Here is a 27,004-nt window from a genome sequence, read left to right as displayed (position 1 = left end):
CAGACCAATCCTCAACCCTCAAATCTTTTCCCCTTCTCTGAGGATAACACTATCACTCAAGCACTCAACTCTCAGAATTGTAGAGCAGAAGTATTACTCAAAATGTTTGATGGACTGGAATGAAAACGTTAGACTCATTATACATAATTTATCAGACGTCATCCCCTCTGCTTGCAGGAGGCGACTTGGTATGGCAATTCCCATGTCATAAGAATATGTCACTCTCTGTGGTCCCTGATGTCCCCTGAGTTGTTTGGGGGGGATCACCCCGCTGCTGTGCACTTGGCTGGGGGAGCCTAGCACGACACTGATGAAGTGAGCCCTGGGATTTCACTTTCCAGTTCTTGTAATACATGGAGCCATGAACTCAATGTAATTTGGCCTAGTTGTTTTCATGATTACTTCCGGCCACCCTTAGAAAGCTGAGTAATGTTAACTGCACTATTGAATTGCATTGGTATGTTTAAGCGTTATCTACACCTGTTGTGTTTTGGGGATGGGAACCTTTCACCAAGAAGGTTGGGGGTCGATGTAGGAGGAAGTGGATGAAGACCCACTGGTGGCCATGTTTTGAGGCACTACATGACGTAGAGAGAAGGTATTGTGCATCCTTACACCACCACACATGGCTCATAACAACCACATGAGTGACACTTGCCCAACAACGTGCCCCCATCATACGATACCAGAACTTCCACATTACGTTTCCTGTCCTGAACCGTGAGCAGCATAAACAATCCCCGTAAAGCTGGATTCTCTTGTAACTCACCAGACATGAGATAGATGTTGCTTTCCTCCAGGAGACTCATGCGACAAGCTCCTATGACAGTAATTTTGAAAGCATGTGGAGCTCTCTTCGCTACTTTTCGTCCTATTCAACCTATTCTGAAGGGTTTGTGATCCTTGTTAAGAAAGGCAAAGAGTTCAACAGCCGCGGCCCGCCCTTTAGGGCCAAGGGGCCACGCCCCTCCATCTTTTGCCCCTCCTGAAGAGTGCCTGTCAGGCTGAGCAAAGGTCAGCCTGACAGACACTCTTCATGTTCAGGTCAGGCAGCCAGGAGCAAGACATGCACGATTTGCGCAGACTCCTGGCTGCCTGAGCCAAACTTTGCTGGGCTGAAGAGGTCGCAGCTCCTAAGGGCGTGACCTCCTCAGCTCAGCAAAGGTGCCTCAGGGGCCTTCCCCTCGGTGACGAGGGGAAGCATCACCCACTGACTTCGACCTGGGTGCTTCAGGTTTAAGCCCTGAAGCGCCCAGGGTGAGTGTCAATCAGTGACACCTCGTCACAGGGTGGGGTGGGGTCAGCAGTCTCACTGACCCCATCCCACTCTGTGACTAAGTTGGGACTGCTGCCTTCCTTTATTGGCTGACCTAAGGTCAGCCAGTGAGGGACGGCAGCAGTTCCAACCCTCCTGGGACCTCCGAGGCTGAAGGTAAGTGTGTGTGTGTATGAAGGTAAGTGTGTGTCTTTTAAATGAATGTTTGGTGCGTGTGTGTATGTTTGAATGTTGATGAGTGTTGTGAATGGATGTGCGTACGTTCATGTGTGAATGAATGAGTGTGTGTGTGTGCTGCCCACCCCCCTCCCTCCTAACTCCTAAAATTACCGGCCGCCACTGCAGTTCAAACATCTCTATCATGCGGTGGACGACCAAGGGCGCTATTTGTGAGTGTAGGAAGTGCTTGGGGGAGCCCACGTTACATTACTGAACACCTGGCCTGGCAGTTCGGGCCAGACTGTTTCCACTGGAACAAGGTCAAGACTGATTTGCATATGGCAGGGTCCATACTGAGGTGGAATGGTGTGCAAAATAACTGACTGGGACGCAACTGAGTAATTACCAGTGGCTGAGATTAATTGAGGCATTCCACCAATCACTTTTGTTTACTTTAGTGGCTCAGCAATTTTAGCAGCTCTGAGCCTGGTAACTCCTGACTGGCCCATTGAGCCCCAGCATTCATGGTGAAGGCATGTACCTGATTCTTATTACTGATTCCGATGGTATCAGCGATGCTGCTGTGATTTCTTATTCTTTGGCACAAATCCATGTCAACAAATGTTAATAGATGGGGTTTTGTGTCAAAAACCATGGATGGTAGCATGAGAACTTGGTGATACTTTTAGGCAACTTTACAGTGCAAAAGAAAGATTTGCATTGGAAAGTGAATAACAAGTCAACACTTTGCGCTGATTTGTGTCACTTTCTGTTTCACTTCTGATGGCGTTGCAGCAGCGCAAATTGTTGAAGCTGTGCACAGCGGAGGTGCTTGAATTGTGTTATCCATCTATGGAACCAAAGTCAAACAACTGTACAGGACTCCTACAGCCGTATACGGCAGCCCAGAACTTCTGTCATTTACCAAGGCTCTACTGGAAACAGCGCTGTGAGAAACCCTTCGCTGTCACACAGTTTGGCACCGAAGACACGTCTGATCCCAAGTTTGCATTGACACATTATTCTTGGAAGTGCTTGGTGGTTCGAGAATTTTCTGCTAAAGATATCGTCACTGCATGACAGTTTCCAGTTTACATTTTGTTAATAAAAAACATTGCATACAGATAAAAACTAGCAACTTATGGCGATTATGTATGCTGAACCTTCAGTTAAAACACATTCAACCCCAGCAACTTAATACACAACAAAAACATACCCACAATTGCCTGGGGATTTCACCAGGGTGAATCAACCTTAAAGTGCATTAACATTGATCGGATCAGATAAAATGCAAACGGTTAAAGAAGTTGTTTCTTCTACCATTCAACTAAAAGTCACAATTAACCCCTTCAGCTGCATACGCATAAATGAACAGCCAATCAATTATTCAAGTATATAAGAGTGCTGCTTGGACCAAAAGATGCATTACCATTGTGCAAAGTCAGCAAAAAGTACCTCATGCCAGGTTTCAATTGTATGCTGTTAAGAGACCATGAAGTGTTTCTATTTCAAGGGAAGTTTAAAACGTTTGCTTCTTACTTCTTTCAAAAGGCCCCTCACGTGCATGAGTATTTTGTTGCTACAACTAAATTATAAAAGGAATGTTAAAGATCTCTAATCAGCTTCGATCTCGATGTGGCCAAAGAGTTTCATCGCTAGGTTTAAACATTTTGGGGGTCATTACGACCCCAGTGGTCGGTTGTATAGTGGAGGTATTACCGCCAACAGGCTGGTGGTACCTACCTCCACTATTATGACATTGGCGGTTTGGCCAAAGCCAAACCGCCATTGTACCACACCGACCGCCACGGCAGTAACCACCGCCGGCAGCCCGGCGGCCATCACTAGGCTGCTCATGGCATTATGACCCCGCCCACCGCCATGGTTTCAGTGGTTTCGGTACTGCCACTGAAACCATGGCGGTAGGCACTACCAGTGCCAGGGAATTCCTTCCCTGGCACTGATAGGGGTTTCCCCCGCCCCCTCCCCAGAATTCTCCCCCACCCTCCCTCTCGCTCTCCCGACCCCCGCACATTTACACACATACAGGCACATACATACACACCCATACACACACACATACATACATTCACCCAGGCATTAATACACACTCACAGCAACACTCACGAACATACAGCCATGCACACACTCATGACACAACATGCACGTACACTCACACCCACTCATGCACACAAGCATTACACATGCATGCAGGCATTCACACACACTCACACACGCACACCACACCCCCATCCCCCTCTCCTGTCGGAGAACCTGACTTACCTGCTTGCAGGGGGTCCTCCGGCAGGAGATGGGACGCGGCGCTGCTGCCAGCAGCAGCGTCCGCCAGCAAAACACCGCCAGGCCGTATCATGGAACATGATACGGTAGGTGGTGTTTTGCTGGAGTGGCGCTACTGCTGGCAGCAGCTCCACCTTACCGTTGTTCGCCGCCATGACCGTAGATGGAATACCGCCAGCCTTCTGGCGGTATTCTGTCTAATGTCATAATGCCATGGACGGTTGATACCCACGGCGACGGTATGTTGGCGGCCGTCGCCGTGGTGGTAGGCAGCATTTGCTGCCAAGGTCCTAATGAGGGCCTTTATTCCTTGCCAAGGAGGGGGGAATCGAATCTCAACACAACCAGGTGGTGACCGCTTGCCTGCAGGTGCGAGTGTGAAACTTACGAAATTGTGGTTTGAGTAATTTTTTCCTGTTCTCCAAAACTGTCAGATACATACATAAGATATGAGATATCGACTCTGTTTTGTAACTGCATAACTAACAACGTGAGTGTGTGGGCCTACCCTTCCATGTTGGAATGAGGTATTTTTCTGCCCAAGTGTCCAAAGAGATATAACAGAAAATGTCTTGTGGAAGAGAAGTGTGCGGTTATATCCGCCTGTGGCTTAAAACTATGGTAGGAATTAATCACTGTCCAGGCACGCCGCCTCTTTCCAAATCAGTTCTTGTCCTGTAGATATGACAGATGCTTTGCAGAGGAATTTTTTATCTGGCTTAAGGCTGCTTTTTCAAAGCTGCTTTCTCATGGGTCCTGAACACCGAATTAATGCAGTTTCTATCTTAGATATTTTCCCAGATAATTTGCTTGATTTTTTCATTATTTGCATCTCACTTTCAAGCCAGCATAGATTGTTTAATGGCCCACGCTCAGAGGCGCAGAGTTTCCAGCACAGTTTGAAAAGGTGTTCATTCTTTGTAGCTTTTGATTTTTGAGACCAAATTCAAGCCGAACCTGGGCTGGGGAGATTGAGTCTGAAAAATAGGCTGGGGACATTGAGTTTGACAAACAAAAGCCTGATTTATAAACATTTGTTTACAGTTGGTTTAGGAAGGCTTCTTCCTTGCCATGCATGATTTCCAAGACATATGCCCTTGCACGACAGAGATCTGAGTCCAAAAAGCTTTACTCCATGGGCAATAAAGTCTTTTCATTGAGTAGTCTGCGTTCTGCAAACACTATGTTGTTTTTCAGATGGAACATGCATGTTTTGTGGGAAATGGCAAAATTGGCTATGATTAGCCTTCCAGATTGCATGAAAAAATTGTTTTCCAAACTTGTGAGTAACAGTCTGGATGCCTCTAAATGGATTCTTACATGTGCCTAGACTCTGCTAGCGTGATAACTCCTTCTACGGCTATCGCGATTAACCTCCACAGGAATGCTGGATCCTTTCCACCAGTATTTCTGAGCATGTTGGCATTGGCTTAATGTACATAAAGCTAACTCCTCCCTGGAGTACTTTAAAAACAGTTCTGCTAAGGAGCATTTGCTGGGACTAGCATTCCTGGTCAACAACAACACTGTCACTTTTGTTGCTTTAACAAGGGCCTTCCCTCCCATCATTGTCAACCTTTCCAGCCTATTCAAGCTCTAGAGCAGATCTATCGCTCCTTTCAAGAGAAGCAGGATTTTGTGTACCACAGGATTCCAACAACAGCATGAGCAGTTTCAATCCATCTAATCTTCTGCAGATTTTGGTGGCTCAAATCTTTTTTGATTCAATCAATATTATTTATGTAGCGAAACTATTCACCCCTGAGAGTCTCAAGGTGCTCAGGGGTCAGTCCCATGTGCTTCAGTTGAAGAGCCAGGTCTTAAGGTCCTTTGTGAATTGAGGTAACAATGGTGAATGACTGAGGTGAAGAAGCAGGGTGTTTCAGCTCTTTGCCTCGAGGTAGGTGAAAATTCTTTCTCCAGCCGAGGCCTTCTGTATGCTGGATACAGTGGCTAGATGAGCGGAGCAGAGGTGTCTGGCGGGGGTGTAGAAAGTGATGCAGTGGTTGAAGTAGGTAGGTCCTAGGTCATGGAGCGCCTTGTAGGTGTGGACGAGGAGTCTGAAGTTGATCCTTTTCTGGACGGGGAGCCAGTGGAGGTCTGTTAGGTGTCCGCGGCGGGGGATGTCCAGGATGAGTCTGGCTGAGGCGTTTTGGATGTGCTGTAGTTTCTTCAGGTTCTTCTGGGGTGGTGCTGGTGTAGTGGGTGTTCCCATAGTCGAGTCTGCTGGTGACCAAGGCATGGATTACGGTTTTGCGGCGGTCATTTGGGATCCATTTGAAGATCTTCTGGAGAAGTTAGAGTGCGTGAAAACAGGAGGATGCAACCGAGTTGACTTGGTGGGTCATGGTGAGCGATAAGTCCAAAATGAAGCCAAGGTTGCATGTGTGGTTTGTTGTTTGCCAAAGGAAGTAGGCCACCAGGAGTCATCCCAGGCTGATGTGGAGGGTACCAGGATGAGGATCTCGGTCTTGTCAGAGTTAAGCTTGTGGCAGCTATCCTTCATCCAGGTGGCAGTGGCTTCCATCCCGGTATGGAAATTCTTCTTGGCAGTTGTGGGGTTTTCAGTCAGTGAGATGATCAGCTGGGTGTTGTCGGCATAGGAGATGATGTTCAGTCCCTCATTCCCGACGATGGATGTGAGTGCACCCTGTAAATGTTGAAGAGTGTGAGGCTCAGGGAGGAACCCTGTGGAACTCCTCAGCTGATCTCCGTAGGTTCTGACAGGTAAGGCGGGAGTCTGACTCTCTGTTTTCTGCTGGTCAGGAAGGAGTGTATCCATCAAAGGGCCTTTCAGCGGATGCCAGCTGCATGGAGTCTGGAGCTGAGGATGTGATGTGACACCGCGTCAAAGGCAGCCAATAGGTCAAGTAGGATGAGGGCTGCTGTTTGGCCACAGTCGAGGAGCGAGCGGATGTCATCTGTGGCGGTGAGGAAGGCGGTCTCAGTGTTGTGGTTGTTCCTGAAACCTGATTGGGAGATGTCCATGATGTTGTTGTCCTTGATGTGTTTGCGGAGCTGTGCGTTGATGGCCTTTTCGATGACCTTGAGTGGGAAAGGTAGCAGAAAGATGTGGCAGAAGTTCTTGAGGTCCTGGGGGTCAGCCGTGGGTTTCTTCAGGAGCAGACGGATCTCGGCATGCTTCCAATCCTCAGGGATGGTGTCCGTCTTTTTCCACCATCAACTTCTGGTAGGGACAGGAGTTTTTCATTTTCTGGCCAAGTGAGAGTTCATAACAACAGATTAGTGGAAGCTCCAGCTGTTCCAGAAGAGCTTGTTATGAATGCCCTGTCCTATAAGGGAAAGGAGTGTAATAGAATAGGTTAATTCCACAGTCTGCCTGAACATATGCCCCTAGAGCAGCGGTGGTTCCCTCTTTACAGCAGAGGAGTATCACCCTCTGCCTAAAATGCCCCCCAGGAATGAAAAATAAAATGGTAATAATGTTAGTTTATTATCATTTTATTTTCCATCCTCCCGCCGTGAACCGAGTTTCAGGATGGGGCAGGGCCACTGCTGCTAAGTGGCAGCAGTGAGCTGTGCACAGTTTAAAGTGCACGTCTTTTTGGCCGGCTGTCTTGTGACGGCCAGCCAGACATGCACACTTTACAGTTCTCTAACCCAGCTGTCTTGAAACAGCTAGGTTAGAGAAAGCACAAGTCTCCAGTGCTCTTAAAAGTACTGAGAGGCAGCTCTCTCCAAACCTGGCGCTGTTTTGATGCTGGTTACCAGCATGAAAGCAGCTCCAGGATTGCTTAGGGGAATCTGCTGTAGCCCGAGGAGACTGGACCGAGGAGGACATCAGACATCGTGCAGCAAGCAAAGTGTTTTTCCCTTTTAATTTCTTTTTTCACACCACTCACCTTGCATGCATGCACCAACACCACATTTGCTCCCCCCCCCACCAACTCTGCCTACGTGGCAGCCACTGCTGCCCTAGAGTTAAATGATTGTGTACCACTTAAGAGAGAGCCCTGTCCTGAAAAAAGTAGCTCAGGGTGAGGGTAGAAAGAGAAGACTGAACATGCTTGGAGTCTTCTGTCATGGGAGGAGTTTTCTGCACTCATACAGATAATAGCAATGTCCCGATTTTGAGGTGTCCCCTAACATAACGATGAGCATTATACCATTAATAAACAAATTATCCCACAACACAATGTATTGGCCATACAAAGTGTTAACCGACTCACCAGATTCTTCAGAAGGATGCACAATGTTGTGCCCATGGACCTCGAAGGGTTCGGCGCTGTACCTGCAGTCACACCACTTCCACACGAAGTCAAAAGTCAGCTTGAATCTTTATGTGTCAGGAAAGAGAAAAGGAAGTCTTTTGAGTCACTGCAATGGAGAAAAAGCAGCGGGAAACATAATCTGAGAAGGTAACCTAAAATAACAATGTGAATGACACAGAGTCAGTGACGAGATAAGCAACAGTCGTAGTTCCGCAACAAGTGAAAAGTTACCAAGCGCCATCTTACCAATGCATGCTTGTTCTAACTCTATCTTTGGAATTTTGGAACAAAAGTGATTGCTTTACTGCCTCTGCTAGCCCTAACCCGGAAGTCAGTATTTCTGCAGCTTGCAGGGGGTGTGCCCCAGCAGCCAGTTTTCCATAACCTCCAGCCTTTTTTGCAACCTCAATAGTCTTTGTTTACATGTTGAGATCTGTTGTACACGTCTCTTCTTTTGTGATCTCCTGACTGAAAAACTGAGAGCACTACACTCTTCACATTCTGTCCAACCAACCGGACTGCCCAACTTTCATAAGGAAGTACACCCTGGCATATATCTAGATTTTTTAGGCAAACATACTCACCCTGTTGTACAAAGAGATCATACAACTGATGCACTTGGAGAAAAGGGGCCCAGGATTTTTTTCCATTTACTTAATAGCCCTGAAGAAGGAAAGTGGTCTCAGACCCATTCTAGACCAAGGCTTTGAATCTGTTTGTTTCAGAGGGCAAATTTAAATGGCCCAGAGTCCACTCTTGCTGAGACTAAATGCACAAGACCCTAAGGTGCCTTAGATCTCCAAAATGCCTATTTTCATCTGCCATTTCTACCAGCCTATGGGTATTACCTTCACTTTATGGTGAGGTCTCCATATTGTCAAGTCACAGTTCTACCTTTTGCTCTTTGGTTGGCTCCGTGTGTCGCCACCAAATTGCTTCCTATGGTGGCAATTTTCATCAGGAGGTCAGAAGGCAATATATTGCCATAATTAGAAGAATGGCTGGTGAAGGTAGGGTGTTGTGATTAACTTGAACAATCTGGAGTGCTGTCTGAACCTACCTCACCTAGACTTCGTCATCAATCAGCAGAAGTCCCACCTCACCCTACTCAAAGGTTGACCTTCATTGCAGCAATCCTGCATACAAACTACATGAGAAATTTGTTTCCGCTTCTTAGAGTTGTGAATATTCTAGATATAATTTTGATGTTACAGTGCCTGAATATGATCCTGGGGGTTTATTTACAAGCCCCTCTACACCACCCAAATGCCACTTTTATGACGTCTGGTGGCGAACACTGCAGGGCCATATCTACAAGCCACCCTGCGCGGCTTTTTATGGCCTTGTAAATATGGACTGAGGCAATGCAGCACAAGTCGTTCCTGTTGGAAAAGGCCTTTCTGCAGGGTCACCCCCAAACTTTTTGTCTTCCTCCTTATTTGTTTCTGACCTCATTTTTGCTGGCTTTAGGACTCTGCACACTTTACCACTGCTAATCAGTGCCAAAGTGCATGTGCTCTCTCCTTAAAACATGGTTTCATTGGCTCATACCCAGTTGGATTATTTAATTTACTTGTAAGTCCCTAGTCAAGTACACTACATGTGCTCAGGGCCTGTAAATTAAATGCTACTAGTGGGCCTGCAGCACTGATTGTGCCACCCACATAAGTAGCCTCTTAACCATGCCTCAGGCCTGCCTTTGAAAGGCCTGTGTGTGCAGTTTCACTGCCACTTCGACTTAGCATTTAAAAGTACATGCCAAGCCTTAAACACCCCTTTTCCTACATATAGGTCACCCCTAAGGTAGGCCTTAGGTAACCCCTAGGGCAGGATGCTATGTAGATAAAAGGCAGGACACGTACCTGTGCAGTTTATTTGTCCTGGTAGTGTAAAACTCCTAAATTCGTTTTTACACTGCTGTGAGGCCTGCTCCTTTCATAGGCTAACATTAGGGCTATCCTCATATACTGTTTGAGTGGTAGATTCTGATCTGAAAGGAGTAACAAGGTCATATTTAGTATGGCCAGAATGGTAATACGAAATCCTGCTGACTGATGAAGTTGAAGCAAATATTACTATTTTAGAAATGCCACTTTTAGAAAGTGAGCATTTCTCCGCACTTAAATCCTCCTGTGCCTTACAATCCACATCTGGCTAAGTTACTTGACAGCTCCATTGTGCATTTCATTCAGACAATCCCAAACACAGGATGCTCAGCAGGGGTGTGGAATTTATTAAAATATCTACTTGTCCAGGGGACAGGTTGCTTCTCAAATCTACTTGTCCTGTAAAAAGATCTACTTGTCCCTTTGGTGCCATGTAGTGTGGCGACAAATTATGGCAGCAATTAATAGCCTCTCTGATTATGCCAGGGCTACTACCATAGTAGGGCTTGAATACTTGCAGTTTCAATTCCTACTGTAGCAATTTCCTTATTTTGCCACCTTTCTGCAGATCTGCATACTGGGGCTGGAGGAAGCAGTAAGCAATAGTTCCAGGGCTGGAATGCCTTTGAGTCTGCAAGCCTACTAACCTGCATGTTTTAAAGATTTTTACCAGCTTCTCTCGAATATTTTCCCATAATAAGAAAGGTTGGACATTTACTCCGGACAATAGCAGAATTAGAACTTCTTTCAGAGTTGGGAAGAAAGTGGCTGGAGGAAAAATGAACTTGCAAATGCTTAATAGATTTTCACATGAGCAAATCTACACATCGTATTTACCCATGCTAAAATACAGTTCACAAATATTTTACAGGGGTACGACATATACCATGGGTGCACTTTTGTGACTTTCTTTAAAAATTTGGGGCCACATGTAGGTAGGTTCAGATTTGTGACCTGCAAATTGCGAGTCTCACATCCGAATGTAGGATGGTGTCCTTGACACCATCTGTGATTCGCAAGGGCTTCGCAAATGCCCACCTCATGAATAATCATGAGGTGGGTCGCAATTTGCGACCCCCTCGCGAATGGTGGCCTGCAGGAGACAGCAGACCACCGTGCCTGTGACTGCTTTTCAATAAATCAGTTTTTTTTTGTAATGCAGCCCGTTTTCCTTAAAGGAAAACAAGATGCATAACAGCCTGCTCTGAAAAAATGTTTACAGTGACATTCACAATGGGGAAGGGGTCCCATGGGGATCCCTTCCCTTTTGTGAAAGTGTTAGCACCCATTTGAAATGGGTGCAAACTGCGATTGGTTTGCGCCCGCGTTCACGGTCACAAAACAATCCTACATTGCACTGTGAGTCGCAATTATGAAGGGAACACACCTTACTAATTGCGAGTCGCAAACACGTTTTGTGATTCGGTAACCAGGTTACTGAATCGCAAAACTGGGTTTGTGCATCGCAATGTGCTTTTTGCATGTCGCAAACAGCGAAAGTCGCTGTTTGCGACATGCAAAAAGCTACCTACATGTGTGTCTTGGTCCCTAATTAGGTCTGGTGTGAACAAAGACATTGAGTTTTTATTAAACTTCTATTTCTCTCTCTTTCGGCTGGCTTTACTGTGAGTGATCGCATTCTGCTCTTCCACAAGGAGCATATTGCCACACAAAGTAGTTTTGTTCAGTGTCAGGAACTACAGTGGCAATCAGTGACGTAACGAAACTGGAGGGTGCCCCTTTGCAAAGAACATGGAGGAGCCCCCTCGCCAGACTCACTCAGGGCAGGTGCTGTGCTGAAGGGGCCCCCTGGAGGGCGGCTGCGGGCCTTTGTTATGCTGCTGGTGGCAACGTGTGCTTTTAGAGTTCAAAAACTTTTTGGGGGGGTTTTGCCAGTGTTTGTTACAATGTTGAGGGCCTGGTAGCTCCCACAACAATAAAGTGTTACAAAAGCCATGTCAAAACAAGACACGCATTGATGAAACTAAAAGACTTATAAAAATATGTCAGATCAGTTGGCTTTGTCAGTGTTTGTTTATTTTCATGCTTCCCATAATCGTGTTGAAAATGGTTACACTGATTTTCCATTAGAAATATTTTTGGGAAATACTAGCATGCATCAACACATTTTACTAAATGACACTTCATTTGCATATAATCAGAGAGCATTCTGGGAGCATTATACTTAGCCTCTTAGCCTAAACTTTTCGAACATGTATGTACACGTATTTTTTTTTGTACTGGAACAAACGTCAGTAGTGAAGCGTGACCTCAAAACATTTATTTACAGCACTCACTCTAATAATGAAGACTTTCAAATAATGAACCATAAATACAAGTTTGCACAGCATTATCTTTTGGAAACACATTACCTCAACTGCAGAGAGTTCCACGCTCTGTAAACAGGCAGCCAAAGGGTTTGTGCTGCAGGGGGTTGGGCCTACTTGTCCCAAGGACAAAACAAACATAAAAACTTGTTGCCCTTGACCCCAAACAAGATGTCCTGGGCGTTGGGTGATAGGAATTCCACATCCCTGCTCAGTCACACCTGCACACATCTGCATACTGAATGGGCCTTCCTGGGCTGGGAGAGTGGAGGGCCTGACACTTACATTTGAAAGGACAGTGGCCCGCCCTCACACAATGGACTGCCAAACCCTCTACTGGGACCCTGGCAGACAGGATGGAACTGAAAGGGGACCTGGTGCACTTCTTAGCCACTCTTTGAAGTCTCCCCCACTTCAAAGGCACATTTGGGTATTTAAACAGGGCCCCTGACCCTACCAACTCAGACACTTCCTGGGAAAGAAACTCTGCACCAGCACCTGCAACCTGCTAAGAAGAACTGCCTGGCTACCCAATGGACTTACCTGACTGCTTTTCTGCAAATAACTGCTGCCCTGCTGCCTTGCTGTCCTCTGGCTCTGCTGTGAAGTGATCTCCAAGAGCTTGGATAGAGCTTGCCTCCTGTTTTCTGAAGTCTCAGGGCCAAAAAGACTTCATCTCTACAAAGAACTCCTTGTGCAGCGAAGATTCGACACACAGCCTGCAAGAGACAACGCACAGCCTGCACCATGGTGAGAAAATCACTGCACGCTGAACCGGATCGACGCAGCCTGACTTCCTGAAGAGGAAAACAATGCAGCGCCAGCGTTGCAACTGGAAATTCGATGCACAGCCCACTGGATCGACGCAAAGCCAAGCGAGAACGATGCAGCCTGACTTCCTGAGAGGAATCGACGCAGCACCTGCCGTGCGGCACAAATTTCCATGCATCACCCACCATACTGATGCAGCCCCTGTGACTTCGTCCTGCATGCCCAGGATTTCAACGCATCATCCCCGGGGTGTCCAAAAACCCAGCAACCCGAAGAGGATCCCAGTCTACGTGCCAGAAATCGACGCAAAGCCTGCCCTGTGTGAAAACTCAACGACGCATCGTCTCTGTGCGCCGGTAAAATCGACGCACGCTTCCCCGTTTTCCATGCAACTCCTCTTCGGCGGTCCCTTGCAGAGAATTTAAACCCAAACCAGGTACTTGGTGCTTGCAAGAGGCATTTGTTGCTTTTTAAGAACTAAAAACTCTTTACATCATTTTCTAAGTGATATTCCAACGGGTACTTATTGAATCTTAATCGTTTTGACCTGCATTTAACCAGATAAATATTCTATATTTTTCTAAACACTCTGTGGTGTATGTTTGTGGTGTTGTACTGTGTTATTGCATGATTTATTGCACAAATACTTTACACATTGCCTTCTAAGTTAAGCCTGACTGCTCAGTGCCAAACTACTAGAAGGTGGGCATAGGATAATTTGGATTGTGTGTGACTTGCTTGGACAGGGGGTAACCTGACTGCCAACCATAGACCCCATTCCTAACAGTTCCCACATAACACCCATGGACTTTGAAACTTTCTCAGATTTATGAGATTTTGCAAACCTGGGAATGCGTCAAAAGCCTATGCCTCCCCAGGGGAGACGTAAGGGACACACAACAAGGAGGAATACCTTTATTTCTCCTCGTTTTCCCTTTTTCTATGTGGGTCTTTGTTGGGCTAGGGCACACATCCAAGATATATTATGGAGCAAGTGCTTTTAAACTCTTAATCAAGCCTTGAAATAGTTTATTTCCTCAATCTCGGGCATGTTGTGCAGGTGCTCTCAGACAACACCACCACCATCCATTTTTATATGTTGATGTACAAATTCTAGAAACTTTGTACTACTTAATTATCATGGCCAAAGATTTCAGGACGAAAATTCTGAGAAGGCAAGTAAAGACGTACTATTCTTACCTTCACATCTACGTACCTTGAACATCAATATATTGTCAGGGTATGTGTAGAGTTAAGTAAAGGCATACCTACCTTTTAGATATTTTGGCCACAATATCCTGGAGTCGATATTAAGCTGAAATATCTCATCCATGACATTATCCAACAAGGCACTGCGGGTCCCTGAACACTGTGATGGAACACCTTGTGCTTGTGGCAGAGGGATTTGAAAAAAGGGCATTTTCCTGGTGGAAGTCTATTTGGTGGGCGCTCTGAATGTGAAGATGGATATCTTTAGTCACCTGTTTCATGAGGATCATAAGTGAAAGCTCCATTCCAACTTGATGGACATGATCCCTTTCCGATGGGATTTTCACACATTGTTATTGCCCCATATTGGGTGAGCAGGCTTTGGTCCATCAGTCTATTGAAACTCAGCATTTAGCCCCCTCTTGTCCTTCAATAAAGAATAGATCTGCTTTCATAGCAGTATGATCGGGTCCTCCACTGCAATCCTCAGATACCTCATCTACACGGAAGGAGAATGAGCAGTGTCTGCTGCCAAAGGTAATGGATGCCATCTTGGCTACCTGAAACAGCTACCAAGTTAATCTATTGGATTACATTTTCTCCTTTGTACCAGTTCATGGTAAAACCCTTCAAATTACATTGTGCAGTTTGCACTTTCACTTTTTAGCCAAGTTAGCAGTTTTGATTGTGAAAGGATATTTTTACTGCTCTATCTGCATTCTATAGTGATACAATTCTTCTTAAAAAGTAAATGGTATTTGTTTCTGCCCATACTCTGTATTTTTCTGCAGTAGGACTAAGTATTGACTTTTCTCATGACATCACTACTGCAACCAATGCGCAGATGCTTTGTTCATCTCCAGATGTTGAAAACTGTTTTCATGATGGCAATTACTTCGGCCCATAGGGTCAGCGAGTTGCAGTACCATTTACCATTCACTGTCTTCTACTGAGAAAGCCAATTCAGTGCACTTGTCCATCTTTCATACTAACAATTCTGATCTCCGGCTACATTGACCACTCTATCACCCTTTCATGTTTATTTGCCCAACCTCATCCTTCCAAAGAAGAAGGGTAGCTCCACAGGATAGACCACAGATGAGCTGTCTCCTACTATGATGTCCATAAGACCTTTTTGTAGGGTTTGGAGGTGCCAAGAAAGGCAAAGCGGTGACCATGTGTGCTATTTCATGTAGGCTTAGACTTTCTATTAAGATCTGCCAGGCCTTGTCCACTAAGTTCATATAGCTATCATTTGTGCACTCCATGTGATCACCATGACAGCTCCTACTGCACCTGCCGGGGGCATCCCCATGGTTGGTATTTACCAGAAGCCCCTTGGTCTTCTATGCATACCTTTGCTAAACATTAATACCTGGCAGCTCAGGCGCAGGGTGATGGATAATTTGCAAGACTCTGTTACAGGATTTCCTTGGTTAAATATTCACTAACCAGTGCCGCCTTCTAGTAGGAACTGCTTTTGAGTTACTCTTAAGGTGAGGAATCTGCTGGAAGAAGTATCTATTAGAGGGACAAGTTACTAAGTAGTATACACAAGAAAGGAGTTGCGCAGACTTAATCGCAGCCTTTAAGTACTGGGTATGGTTAACACTGCACTCCTTGTAAAATTTCAGCAATTTGTCAGGAAAAAAGTCCGGGTAGTTACAGGCATATGCAGATTTTGTTTGTTGTATGCACCAAAATCTGTATGTTGCTCCCTATTACAGAGCAAAAACTCAGAATAAATGCTATTAATCTCACTCTATAAATAGGGAACCCCTGGGGGTTGGATTTTATCAAGTGTGATAAATACAGAATGTCTCTCAGGGGTACTCATCATCAGGCCCTATGCCTAACTCCAACTAAATGAGTGCCTGAATTAAAAAACACCAACATAGTCTTACCTAGCTAGCCCGATGAATAGTCCAGATTTATATTTACTCATCCTTAGATAAGCAGGGAACACAGTTTGGGTTTTGACTTTAAGATCATTACAGTCTAGTAACATTACTTTCTCATCTTTATTTTTCAAGTTACTATATTACATCCAAGTGTGTTAGTTAGTCGTGGGTCTAACTCTCTTGTGCCATGTCCTTGCAGCATTGCCATTCTCCTCTACCTGTCCCGCAAGTTTGACACCCGGACCACTGGTACCCAGCAGACCTCGAGAAACGCACTCGTGTGGACGAGTATTTCGCGTGGCAGCACACCGCTGTGCGGTCGTACAGCTCAGAGGTCGTCTGGTGCAAGGTAAGCAGCAGTGGGCTTGGAACAGGGCTAGGACCTGCTGGTTTCCAGTTGAAAGCATTACGTTTTTCTGGAGAAGTGCAGGTACTCTCCCTCTTCAAATAAAAAAGTGCCGGTACTCAGTTCCCTGACAATACCAGCCCATTTAAAGCACTGTGTGGAACCACAGAATAGATGTTCTTTAGATGTCTGACAAGGGAGTAACCTTTTGGTAATTTGAAGCCTGGTGCCTGATGGTCGTCCAGTACAAAGAACATTAGAGTTTCCGTGGAGGTGAGGTGGATCCTGGGGCCTTCAGCCTCCTCCCCATCTTTGGTCACTGCAATCATCCCAGCAGACACTGCTGTCTTTTTAGCTTCCAACTTCCCAAAAACAGGGTCCAAAGATCTCTCAAGACTCCTTAAAAAAGGAAATGTTTCAGCAGCTTGTTACCGTGACCTCATCATGCTTTCTCTCAGTTTTTTGCAATCTGCCCACTCCAGTGGAGTAAGAGGGCCCCCTGCAAAGTGCATGTAGGAGGTCCCCTTCCCCCTTGGACCCAGTCAGGGGCCTACCGCCCATGCACAGTGTACTGTGCTGAGGGGGGCCCTAGAGCTAGGGGGCCCCCCTGAACCTCGGGGGCTGCAGGGACCTTTGTTACACACTGGCCCACTCACAGCAACACTCAAGCATTTTGATTTCATGCAAAATATGTAAATGTGTATTTTGCTGCTTTTTCCATTCCCCTGTGTCACCATCGACATGCATAGCTCCATGTTGTTAGGAGGCCATATTTGCAATCCTGAGCTTGAGCTTTTAATACACAACCTATGGTATTTATTTTTAGAATTGTAGTCTTGGGTGCTTTCCATTGATCCAAAATGGCAGACATACATGTGGTAACAATGACTTGCAAAAGAAAATTCCAGGACTGGAACCATGGTGTCCTGAAAGCATGGGATGAGAATGGCAACAACAGGATGGGGACTAGGGTTAGGGATTGCTATGCATCCATATCTGGATTCTCTTCATTCATGGAGAGTGTGGCTCACTCCTCCAGAAGTATTGCAGGGTCCATATACGTCTTAGAAAGTCTACCTGGTATAGAAATGCTGGTGAGTGTATGGCAATGGACACGCATTAGTATGGGCATCCCTTAACTTAAATATACAGACAGAGTAAGCAAGATGACCATTATGCATCGAAGAGCATATCCTGGCAGGTGATCTGAGATAATGCGTTCTGAGATGCTCTAAAGCACTCCTATTCTCCCTGTGTCCTATTAACGTCTCACTTGTATAGTTGGGATATCTGGGTGGGACACTGTCAGGTGAAGGTTGTCTTTTGTTTGCGTGTGCTGTGTTGAATGCAGAGCCTTGAATGTGGTCGTCTAGCAGTGCTCAAACTCTGCATGTGTCTTTCTTTGGGTGTGCCTTCAGTTGTGGAGTCTGTCGCCTTAGACTACCCTTAGGTCCTTTAGGAATTCTGCAAACAAAAGATGCAAGTGATTACCATTTGTTAAGGGGGTGGGCGGATTGGAGTGGAAGATCTCCAGATACTAGTGCTTTCTCCTGGGAGCTATAATGAAAAATAGTGTGAGAATATCCCATTACACAGAAGCTCATGGGCAAACTTAGGGCCTGATTTAGAACTTGGAGGACGGGTTACTCGGTCACAACAGACAGAAATCTAAATCCCAATATATCCAATGGGATTTAGATTTCAGCGGACGGGATATTCATCACCATTGTGACAAAGTAACTTGTCCACTGAGTTCTAAATCAGGCCCTTAAAATTTAACCAGGGCTGCAGTGGGGTTGCAAACCATCCATGTGTTTGGAATGCTGGAATTTTCACATTATCATTCAATTTCATCAGTTTATACAACTGCCAAACAATGTTGTGCAACATACTGAAGTCACATTGGGAGCGGGAAACGTTTTTCAACTCAGCAAGTGCCTTAGTCAACCATACCGACTCAAAAAGAAAAAGGGGCATCTAATGTGTGTGTGTCTCTCTCTCTCTTTTACTTATTCGTTCCAAGACTTGAGGGGGGTGGTCACAGATCAACAACTTGGAAGCTGTCCCAGATGGACAGATTCCCTCTTGTTAATTGTGGCTGCTGGCATGAGGAGGAACACTCAGTGGCGGCTCCTCTGTTAGGGCGGAGAAGCGTCACCCCCGCCAGCAGCAGAAGCTGCAAACCTTTCAAAACGAAAGGATAATAAACTATGTACCCCCTGCTCCCCACCCCACCGCCTGCCACACATGCCCCGCCCCTTGTGAGCACAGCGAGCCACGACTGGGAACACATGGCAGTCGAGGGGACCACTGCATGCTTCCAACAATGCCACCCCCATCAGGAGTGATAAGTGATAGCCTCCCCCTATTCTCAGGAGTAATGGGTTGTTGCCCCATAACCTACCTCCCTAGTAGCCTATATCTTTCTCTGAGAATAGGCTATATACAGTGTCATCCGTTTCTTTCTCTGCCCTTATTTTTCTGGTGTCTCAAGAAGGAAATTTCCACCTTCTCATAAGATGAAGTCCCCTCTCCACAAGTTAGGTACTCAAGCTCCCTTTTTTCTGCAGGTCCTGACTCCCATCCTTTTGGATAAAGAAGTGGACTCTGAAAGGATGGAAATCGTTGTGAAACAACTCAGAATGATCCTGGACCAGTTTGAGCAGAAATTCCTGCAGGAGAAGCCCTTCATCATCGGGGACGAGATCTCCTTGGCCGACGTGGTGGCTGTTGTGGACCTCATGGAGGTGAGAGCCTGGGAAAGAGAGGAATCTGACACTTCCAAAGAGATTTATAGCAACCTGATAAATGGTAAAAAGGTCTTCATTATAATCCATACTTGAGAGTACGCCTAACAGAAGAGGTTAGTAGAAATATAAACATATGAGTCTCTCAATGCCCATCCCAGCAATGCCCTAGTGATCTCTGCAGATCATTGAACTCTGCAGTAAGCTGACAGAAGACGATGCTGTATTATTCTTAAACCATAATGTGAAAAATACATTGTTTCAGGTAAGTGAATTATCAGCTACTAGGAATGCAGGGATTGCATAAAAAATGCACACCTGTATAAAAATTATGTCTTTGCCCAACTGAACCTATTCTTTGGAATATTAATTTTGCGAGTGTGTGTGGGTGCACACATTCTTCTCCATCCAGCCTGTTCCTGTCCTTCAATGAATTTGGTGAACTATTGACCCAAAAACTGGGCAGTCTTAGCCACCGACCAGTCTCTATGTTAGAAAGCTGACACACTTTTGGTGGAAAACTAACTTTTGAATCAGTCACATGAGAAGATAGGCATTTTGGTTATTCGCCAAAGAGTTCCTACATCAGGTGTCTAAAGAAAATGGAAACTTCTGTTAGGAAGTCCTCCCTTTGGGCTGGCAAGCCAATCCTACAAATACTATTTGCATGAAAGGTGACCTACAACTATACTATAGGGCATCTGGAACTGAAAATGCTGTGTAATCTGTTGACTCCTTTCTGCCAATGTAACTTTCTGCTGTTAGCCTCCCAAGCAAATTATCTGCATGATGTTATGTCTCTGATTCATCTGTACATAAGTCTATCTAATTTATCTAGACCTATTCTTACACCTTCATTGTACTCGCTACCTTTTAGCTGCAGGGTACAGAGCCAAATTCACTGACTTGTTATTAATGTTGGGTTCATCTTCCTCACCCAAATTTAGTTCCTGCATTAACTGGCATGCCTATAAAGAGTGCTCTATACTTCCTCCTACACGTCATCAGTCCTATAGGCAGGCTAATCTAGTAATCCATAGCCTGAGAGAGCCATAATTGACCTATGTGGGGGCTCCCACTTACCACTGTAGCCTAAGGATTTTCAGCTATGTTGCGTCTCGCATCTGCATTGAGTTCTCCAGCCTGGTGTAAATATGTCATGGGCATAGTATTCCAAGCAAATCCATCAATAACCATTCCTCTAGGTGACCAAAGTATCTGTTGATTGAGTAATTCTTGTCTGCCTCTGGATCAAACATCTGTGGCGACCCAGCAAGGGACCTATCATCTGGTTAATTGTTATCATAAATAGGAGTCTTCTGTTTTCTGACAAAGGCATATCTTGCATCTTAGTACTTCCTGATCATGCCAGCACCATTAGCCGTAAAGTTGCACACACTTCGGATGATAGAATGGGCATCAAAGTCATAGGACTGACTTAGTTCAGACCTTACCTAACCAACAGAGTCCAGTGTATTAAGGTAGGCAATGCCCTACCAAGTACTTCAGGGCTCCATTCCTGAGCCCCTTCCTACTTTTCAACCTTTATTTTGAGCAGCTTGGCATGGCCTTTTCTAAATATGTCATCACTTTCCACCAGCACAAATATGATGCTCTGCTTTACCTCAAAGGAAACAATGCAGAATATATTGGCTTCCCTGTTGCGTGCCTTACTGAACCTGGCTGTAGAAGTTTCAGTGGAAACTCGGGTGTATTAATTAAAAACTGAGGGCCTGATTTAGAGGTTGGTGGAGGGGTTACTCCGTCACAACTGTGACGGATATCCTGTCTGCTGAAACATAAATCCCATAGGATATATTGGAATTTATATTTCTGCGGACGAGATATCCGTCACTGTTATGACAGAGCAACCCCTCCGCCAAACTCTAAATCAGGCCCTGAGGTTCTCCTCCTCCCACCCCACCATTCAAAAGATTCTTTGCTTGACTGGACTCTAAAACTAAAAGACCTAAACATCTTTCCCAAGACTGCGAATTCAGCTAAACCTGTCAGCTTCACTGTTGATAGATCTCTCATTCTCACGATGTGCATGTGATGTATACCACCAAGTGTCCTAGATATCAACTGAAGTTACTAGCAAACATCAAACCTTTCATTCTCCTTTAAGATTTCAACTACACTTCTTTAGAAATGTCTAGCCACTCTCATAGCTGTCCTCCACTCAGCAACAAGGCTGATGACAAACATAAGGAAATGTGACCGCATCACCCTCTTTTTTTAGTCTCTCACTGGGTTGGTGCACCCTGAATATCAACCCACAATATTGATGTAACAGAATACTGACAATAAAATATTGAAAAAATATCAACAGGTAAGTCTGGATTTTCTATACCTAATTCCTCATATATGTACCCATGCTGTACATACATCTTCAAGGTATGTCGATGTGGAGTTGAGAATAGTAAATCTATACTTCCCTTTATTCATTTGCCTTTCGCTATTTTGACCCTCGATATTCTGTCCTTGATATTCTTGTACCAAAGTATGGCTGGGGAGCTGGGATGTGGCAGAGTGCCAAACAACATGGTCGCTTGCTAAGGTGGCTCCGATAGGCCTAGATCGTAAGCCCCCGCAAATTCACACAATCATCCATCCATATCAAATCCCAGCCTGTCAAACACCAAGCAGTAAACCTGGTGCAGACCTGGAAACTCACATCGACCATAAAGACACCAACAGCGCGGCAAAGGACCAGCCTGGTCCTGCCTTGGCCCTCCGGGAGCTGCACCAAGGCTGCCCTGCAGAGGCCTCAATTATCAATCAGTGGCTTCAAGAAGGAGGGCCATGGTGGCCCAACATCTGAGCCTGAAGCCCGGGTGGAAGACCCAGATGCCAACAACAAGGCAGGGGAGAGGTGCTGCTTGGTCCTTGCCTGATTCCATGGGCGCAGCGCCAACGCTGCACTGAGACAGCACGCCAGACAATCATTGAACTTCGGCCCCAAGAGAGAGAGAGAGTCACGCGGCCTAGCGACTGACAATGCAATCCCAAAATAAGGGACTTGAGCACCTGCCGGGGAGTGAAAAGGATGGGGCCCCTTGCTGTTGCAAGATCCAGCACAGAGGATAAATACCCCCGAGGTAGCTTTGGAGTCGATTGGCCCACTGAGCAGCCGAGCACAACCAGAACTGTGGCAGGCTCCATAAGGGTTAAAGTGTGATGTGTGAGGGCCCGGGAGGTGTGCCAAGATCAGGCTGCGACCTGGGCGGACCGCACCCAGCCTGCAGCAGCCTCCAAAGCAGCAACAAAGACAGCAGCTGCTTGATGGACAAGTGAAGCTAATGTGGGCATGGTGTGACCTCTCCATCTCCTCCATCTCCCTCCCGAGGGCACCTGAAAAACCCCTGGGTGACTGGCACTGGAACCCACCTGCCCAGCAACTAGCAGGGGCTACTTAAAGACAAAGCCAATTAGGGTCAAGTGGGGAATCCCAACAGGCAGAGGGGATGGGGCACTGATCCCTCCCCAGAGCCTGGAGTGGTGGAGAGTACCCCTTTGAAACCAGAAAGGTTTGGGGGAGAACTACAGACATTGACTGGTGACTCACATATGCCAATTCAGCCTGGTCTGGGATGGCGGGGGGTAAGGGAGCCAGAGGCAGCCAGCAGAGCAAAATGGACAAGTACAGTATTGCCATGACAATGCCCGAAACAGCTCCACACAGATGTGAAGATGCGGCGGGCCAGTCTTGCGGACCACAGACACCATGGCAAAATCCTCACTGAAAGACATCATGACGGCAATCCAGGGAATTAAGGGTGGACTGGAACCACAAATAAATATGCTCAATGGAAATGACCCTCTTAAGGGCAGATCTCAAGAAAATCAGCGACAGAATTGCACATACAGAGCACTCCCTGCGCACACTGCAGGAAGACACCAAGTCCATCCAGACAACGTGGCATGACTCACCTGGGAAAATGAAACTGTCAGTGGTGGCTGCCACTGAACCGGGGTGGTGCGGCTGGGATGGGAAAAAAATTATATATATATTTTTTAAAACACTTACCTATTGAGGAGGAAGAGGCGTTTATCTCCTCCGTCCTCCTCCTCGTCCGGAAGCATACACCCTCCAGACTCCCCTCAGCCAATCACAACGCTGCTGTCACCAGCATACAACCAGCGTTGTGATTGGTGTGAGCGCCCTGCTTTGGTGCTCACAGGGGGAGTGGCACCCTGTGCACTTTCTCCTCCCGTCTGTGAAATACAGCTGCGTGGAAAAATGCAAAAAGCGCATGTCTGTTTGGCTGGCCCAACACGGCCACCCAAACAGACATGCGCACTTAAGCTGCACAAACCATTCCTCCCTCTAGCCCAGCCCCTCCCTAGCCTGCTGCCTCAGCTAAAAATAAAATGATAATAACAATCTGTTATTATCATTTCATTTTTCTGCTCAAAGCAGCGGGGCAATGCTCCTCCGCCTTAGTGGAGGAGCCGTCCCTGGAAACCGTAGTAGGGAGGCTGGAAGACTACGAGGGATGAGTTCTTCCATGAGGACTCAATAGTCCAAACATCGAGTCCCAAAAGATTGTCAAACCTTTTCTCAATTGAAAGGGCCCACTGGCCTCTGGTGCAGCCTCCGCGCCCCACCCCGGTTGATCATCGTCCCCATATTTAATTATCGTGACCGAGAATGTACTACTTACATGTGCTCTCTCACAATAAACTCAAATTTTAATCTATAGGTCCTGCAATCAATATCTTTCCAGTTGCTCTAAGGCAATCGCAAATCTCAAAAAATGCTTTATACTAATGTAAAGGTACTTTTCCTCCACCATGTCCAAGCATCACTCTCTGTTTCTTCACAGCTGAATCTTTTGTCATCTTTTTTACTTTGTCCACTATTGTATTCGAGCCAACCTCGCGATGCGTTCTGAAGCTCTTTCAGGTTAAGAGACATCATATGAATGGTCTATTGAAGAATCCATTGTTAAAACACATTAAATGTTCCTTCTTAATTATTGAGCGCCGGGCCCCAGTATTTAACAGCTGTCCCTTACTGTCAACTTTCACTTTCACTCTCATGCATAAAATCCAACTCTTCCCCTGCAAGTCTACCCATTCCTGTTCCAGTCATTTCTGCAAGCCCTGCATGCACTTCATTGGCCATGGCAACAACACTAAGAGGCAAGACTTGTGGCAGCAGTGCCCTAAACCAGTGCCAATAACACATGTGCAGTAGTCACTATTGTAACTTACAGTGCATCAGGGGCCAGATTACGAATATCTGCTGCAAAATTCTGTTCGCAAATTGCGATCAGTGTTTTAGCAACTAGTAAAGATTTTTAATATCTGACCTATGTGCTAATAGATCGGTTCTTAAAAATCTGAATTGCAGAGGATTGCAATCTGACCTGCCTCATGAATATTAATGAGTTATGTTGGAAATTGTGACTCACTAAGAATGAATGCCATCACAGAGATGGTGGCCTGCTGGGGCCAGCACACCACAATGGCTGAGATTGTTTTACAATAACGTTTTTTTTTTTAAATGCAACCTGTTTTCCTTCCTTATTTTTATGAAAATTATTGTTTGGACATTTTACAGTGAACCCAAGTCAACATTTGTTTTAAAAATAGGGGCCACATTGAAAGAAAAGTGGCGCAGCGTGGTGCTGCACCAAAATTGGCAGCACCGCGCTGCATCACTTTAGAAATGCAGGGATGCGCCGTATTTAAGGGAATGCAGTGCACACCTGCGTTTCCCCCTGCGCTGGCGCTAACTTTAGCTGCCACCGCCAACGCAGGCATCCTTGCACCATAGTGCAAGGATGTCTGCATTGAGGGGAGTGTTTGTTTATGCGTGGGAAGGTGAACCTTCCTGCACATAAACAATCCTTAGTGGTGCTTTGGAACTTCTGGGTGTGCTGCACAATGCAGCACACACAGAAGTGCCAAAGCGTCATTTTCAAATGATTGTTTATGTACAGGAAGGGACACCTTCCTGCACATAAACAATCATTTATGGCATTTTGCTTTTCCTATGGGTGCAGCAGAATGCAGCAAGCATAGAGAAAGCAAAAAACGAGGAGGAATAAAAGTATTCCTCCTCGTTGCGCATTGTAACGCCAACCTTGGGGGTGGCGTTAGATTTTAGCACTGCCAAAGCTTTATTAAATTTCATAAATCTGAGGCAGTGTCAAAATGCAGTGGGTGTTGCTGTGGCACGCCCACAGCAACACCCATTGCACGCCTCTTCCACGCACAGTGCTGCGTGGGAAGGGGCTGTATTTACAAGGTCACGTTAAGCCACAAAAAGTGGCTTAATGCCACCTTGTAAATACGGTGCTGTGATTAGTACCACAGGAGCGTTCCTGTGGTGCTAGGGCCCTATAAATACGGCCGTAAGCTCATTGTTAGCTAGATTTAAACAATATTTACCTTTGTGTGCATAGATTTGTTACAATTATGTAACGTATGATATACTTTGATGAGGTTTAAAGATTTGCTCTTAAAACATATATATAGTTTTCTGAAACAGTTAAAGAACTATACTTTTGAAATTTAATTAAATTCACTGTCTTGAAAGTCAGGACAGATGTGATACTTCAGAGGGTAGCGGGAGGTAATTTTGACTGACAGCAAACCCTATTTCTCGTAAACCAATCTAGTCTATATTGCTTACAATTAGTGAAAGGGATTTTTGTATTGGGAAACAAATAATAAGAATTTGTTGTTATGGATTATTACATAGTGCATGCCCCTCACTGTGGTGCATGGGCTCTTACATAAAGGATGTTATTGTTATGCCAGTGGTACTCACTTTATTACCTTCATCTGTATGAGAATCTGAGTGAAACCCAGAAGATTTGGGACCATTCTTTTGAAGGTTATGTACAGATTCCATCTGCAGGTGCTCAACCCATTCAATTACTTGCAGGCCTGAATTAGAATTTACACCCTCTTGTTTTTCATGCAGCCTTTTGCACTCGGTGTGGAAATCTTCCAAGATCGCCCGAAGCTGGACGCGTGGCGTGGGCGTGTGGAGGAGGCCCTGGGGACCGAACTCTTCCAGGAGGCGTATAAGAACGTAATGAATATGTTGACCCAGACAAGGGAACCCCTGGACCCACCCACGGCTGGGGCGCTGAAGGCCAAGTTGTCTTACCTGTACAAGTGAAAACGTTAAGGTCTTTGAAGAAGAGGGTGACCAAGTCAGTACCTATAGAAGGCTACGATGATTATAACGATGACTTAGTCCTGAGCATATCTCTGGCCAACACTGGCACATTCCAGAGAGGTACAGATTGTTAGAAACCTTGCAATAGTGGGTTGTAATACATGGTTCTATCTGTCAGTCACAGAACAACACCAAAATGTGCACACAGTTCACAGGACTGCCATCCTCGGTGGCAGCCCTTAACCCCTTCGCTGCCAGGCCTTTTCCCCCTCCTGTGCCGAGCCTTTTTTTGGCTATTTGGAGCAGTTCGCGCTTAGGCCCTCATAACTTTTTGTTCACATAAGCTACCCATGCCAAATTTGCGTCCTTTTTTTCCAACATCCTAGGGATTCTAGAGGTCACCCAGACTTTGTGGGTTCCCCAGAAGGAGGCCAAGAAATTAGCCAAAAAACAGTGAAAATTTCATTTTTTTAAAAAATTTTGGAAAAATGGGCTGCAGAAGAAGGCTTGTGGTTTTTTCCCTGAAAAGGGCATCAACAAAGGGTTTGCGGTGATAAAATCACCAGCTTCCCAGCTTTCAGGAACAGGCAGACTTGAATCAGAAAACCCAATTTTTCAACCCAATTTTGGCATTTTACTGGGACATACCCCATTTTTACTATTTTTTGTGCTTTCAGCCTCCTTCCAGTCAGTGACAGAAATGGGCAT

The 27,004-nt window shown here is 45.8% G+C and overlaps 1 protein-coding gene across 1 annotated transcript in view; it reads left to right on the top strand.

Moving 5' to 3' along the window:
- LOC138265165 (glutathione S-transferase theta-1-like) overlaps positions 1-26,296 on the top strand; it is a 61,085-nt gene extending 34,789 nt beyond the window's left edge. Inside the window, 4 exon segments of the mRNA XM_069212713.1 lie at positions 16,262-16,296; positions 16,299-16,411; positions 18,979-19,155; positions 26,096-26,296. Coding sequence (XP_069068814.1) covers positions 16,262-16,296; positions 16,299-16,411; positions 18,979-19,155; positions 26,096-26,296 — 526 coding nt within the window.
- Positions 26,297-27,004: the final 708 nt, after the last annotated feature.

The sequence above is a fragment of the Pleurodeles waltl genome, chromosome 11, assembly GCF_031143425.1.
Source record: "Pleurodeles waltl isolate 20211129_DDA chromosome 11, aPleWal1.hap1.20221129, whole genome shotgun sequence".
Lineage (NCBI taxonomy): Eukaryota > Metazoa > Chordata > Amphibia > Caudata > Salamandridae > Pleurodeles > Pleurodeles waltl.
Note: the sequence above shows the minus strand (reverse complement) of the source record. Positions and strands in the feature narration are given on the sequence as shown.